Genomic DNA, 5,173 nt, shown 5'->3' with positions numbered 1-5,173 from the left:
GGTGGAGTCACCCCAGGCAGGGGCAGGCGGTGGGCCGGGCGCTTTCCCCTCTCCCACTTGGCCTCACAAACTGGCTCCCCCAGTTCTCAGCTAGGGGACCTCAGGCGGGTCAGGGAATTCCTGCAGACCCCGGTCTCCTCATCTCCACACCTCATAGAGTCATTGTAAGTTATAAATTACGCACACAATGACTGTCATTGTAACCATTATGTAATAATGCACATTAGATTATGTTGTCTGTTAGAGTTAAGTTCTTGACATGTGCCAGGCAGCAGCGGTATCTTATTCTACCTTCACATCCAACTGCAGGGGCAGACAGCAAGATTCTTATTTCACAGGTTAGGGCAGTCCGACTCAGAGAGGGTAAGACACTTCTGCAAGGTCACACAGTAACCTGACAGTGTTAGCTGAGCTGAAAGCAAACCCACACCCTGGGTCCTCTGTGCCCCGAATGCATCCGTTCTGGGCAGCGTCCATTCGGAGACCAGGAGGGCTTCTGATCAGCCTTGTGACTGCTGGGCTGACGGCAGCGGGTCTGCTCCCCTCCCTGCCTTTTCAGCCGGCAAGTGGGCCTGCAGCCTGCGTTCTCTCCCCTCGTGTGAGAGAACCATAATCCCCCTCCCCAGCCTGGCAGAAGCTTCTGTGTGTGTACACACGTGTATGGTATCAACACAATCGTTAATTCTGGAACCAGGCAGAGACTGGATTCTAATTTCTAACTTTGCTGCTGTGTGACCTTGGGTAAGTTACCTCACCTCTCTGAGTCTGTTTCTTCCCTTTAAAGTGGGGTCCATGTGGTTGCTGTGTGATGAAGAGAGAGAATCCATAACGTCGTGCCTGGGACATGGTGACCATTTGACAAACCTGCATAATTATTACCACCTGGATGCATGTGTGTGGCAGAAGGGTGCACTTGTAAACACGTATTTGGGTGTGAATCTGTGCACATAGGGATGGGACAGTGTGTGTGGCAAAGGTGAGGTTGGATGTCTGAGCCTTCATGATTAGGGTAGTGGCAGTGGGGTGCATGCGTGTGTGTGGCCTGAGTGTGTGAAAGCTACCTGGAGAGGCTGATTTACCTGCAGAGGCCCTGTGACTGGACACCTCCCCTCTCCCAGAGTCCAGTGGTCCTGCAGGTCACAGGTCATGGCTGCCCCCTGCCTCTGCCTCCCAGGCCTGCCGCCAGGGAGGAGGAGTGGTCACGATCACTCAGGGACCACCACTCCTCAGGGTCCTCCTCCTAGTTACTGCCCCTCCTCCTGGGGCCCCGCGCTGGGCAGGGGCAGCAGCGTGGACCCCACTCCACCAGCAGGCCCTCTCCAAAGGCAACACTCAGCACCACGCCCCCAGGGCTGTATACATCCCTGATGCTTTCCCTGGTGGAACCAGGAGGCATTTTTAGCAACAGACTCTCTTACCCAGAAAATGAGAGGGAGGTGTTGCCAGGAAATATGCATTTACATACATATGTATACAGCACTGGCAGCATGCAAACAGCCTAGAAATAAATGCGCTTTCTTAATCAGAAATGTCAGGATCTGTGTGAGATCAGGTCTGGTCTCTGAGGGACCCAGGAAAGGCAGGCGGCCAGGGCTGCAGCATGTGGGGCTTGCTGGGGGTCAGGGGAGGGGGGTGCCATGTAGGGAGGAGGGAGGGGTGCCTGAGCTAAGGTCTTATTCTGACCCGGGGCAGGGAGGCCCGAGAAGCTAGACCTGGGACACAGAGTCAGAATCACAGGGTGCTTATGTCTTGGCTCCGAGACATCTGGCCAAGTTTCTCCAGGATCAGTGTTTGTGGGAAAGGAGCCTGAAAAGAGATCCAACTGTTCACCTCTGAGGAGTCAAGCCTGGCACTGAGATGGTGTTTCAGTGGGTCCCTAGGGTTCCTCGCTGGTCTGTTACAGAGACTGAAGTGACATCACTCCCCAGGAATCCTTTCAGACCAGAGATGGTAAGTCAAGATGCCGAGCAGGCCGAGTCCCCTCTTCTTTGCAAGGCCCTAGAGGGTGGGAACTCCTCCTGACGGACAGGGGCAGTGGGAACTCTCCCTGAACCCAGAGACTCTGCCTACCCTCCCCTGTGGGGCTGAGATTCCTGAGATAAGAAACTGCTTCAGGTGATGGGACAAGAAGTTCAGTGTGATGGAAATATTGCAGCTCTTTCCCCAGGGTCAGGCTGTAGCAGGGCCTAAAGCACAGCCCCAGAGTGCTCCCTGGGTGCTGGGGAACGGCTCGTGCCTTCTACTAAGACTCTTGGATCTGTTCCACGCAGCGATGGGCTGCAGGGTTCCTGCCTGAGGGAGGGCCAGGTGGGCATCAGGAGCACAGCTGTTGATCCATAACAAAATGATTTAATAGTTGGCCCCCTTACCTGTGAGCAAGAAGACCTTGGGCAGCAGCCATAACATAAATACTGACCCTAAAGGACTTCTGTGTGGAGTGTGATAGGTGAGGCGATGAGCGAAACCCTCGGCATGATGCCAGGCACAGAGTGACCACTCAATAAACGTAGGAATCAGCAATCATCAGAGTTGGCCTCCCGTCCCATACACGGCGCCTCAAGTGAACACGTGTGGAAGGAGAGAAAAAAGAAGGGGACGTGTGTCCTGCCCTCGAGAAGCTCCAGGGCTGGTGGGGGAACGTGGGGAACGAGGGTAACAAGGGCCAAACGAAGCAGAGAGAGTGCCTGGTGGCCGGCGAGGCGAGGATGCTTTTGGCTTCTGGAGAAGGTGGCATCTGAGCTGGGCTCTAATGGCCAGAGAAGCGGCGAGAAGCCCAGGGGACAAAAAGATGGAGAGCAGGCAAAGCAGTGGGGTGCACAGGGGTCCCCAGGAGCAAGCTGCATGGTCCTCAGTGGATCTTAAGGCCTGCTGGCTGCTGTCCCCTTGACTTTCACCCTGCCCTTCCCCTCTGGGAAGCAGCGGGACGCAGGTAAGTCCCCGAAGGCTTTGGAGCGGGCTGGAGCTGCAGCCTGGCTCCACCTGCTCCAGCCACGTTCCCCAAAGTCCCATCCACTCTGGCTCTGGGACTTGGTGAACGTCCAGGAAGACGTTAGCTCCCATGCTGAATTACGCAACCCATCGGGAGGGAAAATGATGGAAGCAGCCAGTGAAAATCAATGGCCAGTAAAGAAGCATACCAGTGGTTTCGTGCTTAGTGGAGTCACGTGTGATATTTTGGGTCTTATCCAACACATCTGGTATAATCCACATTTTTTTTGCGAGAAGAATTTGTTTTATAGGGGGGACTCACAATAAATATTATTGAAAATTGAGTTGGAAGTCCTGGGCTCATATCCTAGGTGGCCTTTTACTGGCTTATGTGACCTCAGCCAAGGTCTTTCCTCCTTGGAGTCTGAGCCTCCATGGGGTCGATGTTTCAAGAAGCCCCTCAGGGCTCCTGAGATTTAACTCTGAAAGGGGTTGAGGGTGAGGGTCAGCAAACCAAGGTCCCTCTGTCCATGGTCCTGACTCCCCAGCGGCTGCGGGTTCCTGCCTGTGGTGGGAGGTGTGATGACCCTCCTGGCCAGGCATCTCAGCTGAGGAGGCGGGTGGTTGGGGCACAGCTGTGGGGCTGTGAGTCATGGCAGCATTACAGGAGGGTCCCAGAGGCTCGGCGACCCTGCTCTCCACACCACGAAGATCAGGTGAGTCCTTGGCTAAGGCTGGCTTTCACTATGCCACCCACTCCCTGTGATTCCCGCACCAGAATCACCCCACCCCGCCCCTCACCTGCCACCCTGTGCCTCAGTTTCCATGCAGATGCAGCCAAAGCCACAAAGGGGAAACGAGAAGGCATCCTACCTTTTGAAGTTCACCACGCCTTTTGGGATTCCTGTGGGGGTGTCGAAGGCTGGCAGGAGTTTCTCTCCCAGCTTGATGGCCTTTATCCGGAATACCTGTAAACACCCAGAGTGGGAGGTTTATGAGGCTCTGGGGTCAGACAGGCCTGGACGTGAACCTGACTCCATGACTTCCTGGCTCAATTCCCCTCCGCGTTTATAAATTAAGGACCCTACTACCTTCCTCAGAGGGTTGCTGGAGCAGGAAAATCAGATAACGTTTGTAAAGTACCTACTGTGGTGTCAGGACCAGGAGGAAGGCTCAGTGACTATGCTGTGACTAGGGTGACTGTCGGGAAGACGGAGCGATCAGGGCAGCGGGTCACCAATGTCAGCGCTGCCCAGGCTGGGCACACGGGAAGCACCTTCAGACAGAACGTAAGGAGCACTGGACTGGGGGCTCCAGGCCTTGCTCCCCAACTTGGCTTCCGGGCGCTTCTCAGCAAACCTCTGCCTTCGCCCACGCCATAAACCCAGCGGAAGGGCCTTTCCCCCTGACATTCTGAACACCCTTTCTGTTTTGCAGCAGCAAAGGTGAGTGGCTAACCCAGGGATATGATGGCTAGGGAGCCCAGGTGTCAGGGGCCCTGCCCAAGGCTCTGGGCTGCTCAAACTGTTCTGATTAATTCAAAATCACCTGTGACCCTCTGAGGAAATAAATCATCAAGGAATTTCCAACAACTTAACTTTATGGCTACTTATTCCAGTGTTGTTTACAATAGTAGAAAAAAGGCAAATACACTAAATATCACGTAACAGGGAAATGGTGAAATTATGGCTTTTAAGTGCAACCACTGAAGTGATGTTGCAGATGGTTATTTTATAGTAAAAAAAAAGGGTGGGTTATGATCTATTAAGAGACAATATTTCACAATGGTGTAATTCAACTTTCGCATGAGGAGAGGTTGGGAAAACACTGAAATATTAACAGTGGTCTTCCCAAAGGACTAGGCTCATGGAGGATTTTTATTTTCTTCTTTTGGTTTATCTCTATTTTCTGTGCTATTTACAATAAAAGCAAACCCACAAAAAGGTTATTTATTTTTTAAAAAGATGAGATGCAAGTCCCCAGGCAACCACTCCTGGTGAGACAACAAGCATCTCCTTTCCCTTCGGGGCTCCAAGGGGGTCTCAGTGCGCTGGAGCCCACTGTGTGTTGCTGCAAGACGAAGCGTTCCTGAGGCCTCTCCGTCTAACAGATGCAATTTATAGCCTCTCAGACAGCCGTCTGGGGACCACAGTGGAGAAGGAGTTTGTGAACACCACCTGGGATTGGATTAGAGGGCTCTGTGGAGCAGGTGTGGTTCTTGTTTAGGAAGGAGGGTGGGAGGGAG

At 53.4% G+C, this 5,173-nt stretch overlaps 1 protein-coding gene across 1 annotated transcript in view; it reads right to left on the bottom strand.

Moving 5' to 3' along the window:
* The window catches only part of MAN1C1 (mannosidase, alpha, class 1C, member 1), a 152,307-nt gene that overhangs the window by 23,758 nt on the left and 123,376 nt on the right, over window positions 1-5,173 (bottom strand). Inside the window, exon 5 of the mRNA XM_010830079.1 lies at window positions 3,802-3,896. Coding sequence (XP_010828381.1) covers window positions 3,802-3,896 — 95 coding nt within the window. The remainder of the gene's footprint in view (window positions 1-3,801; window positions 3,897-5,173) is intronic.

Source organism: Bison bison, unplaced genomic scaffold, assembly GCF_000754665.1.
Source record: "Bison bison bison isolate TAMUID 2011002044 unplaced genomic scaffold, Bison_UMD1.0 scf7180017864516, whole genome shotgun sequence".
Taxonomy (NCBI): domain Eukaryota; kingdom Metazoa; phylum Chordata; class Mammalia; order Artiodactyla; family Bovidae; genus Bison; species Bison bison.
This window is presented reverse-complemented; position numbering and strand designations above follow the sequence as displayed.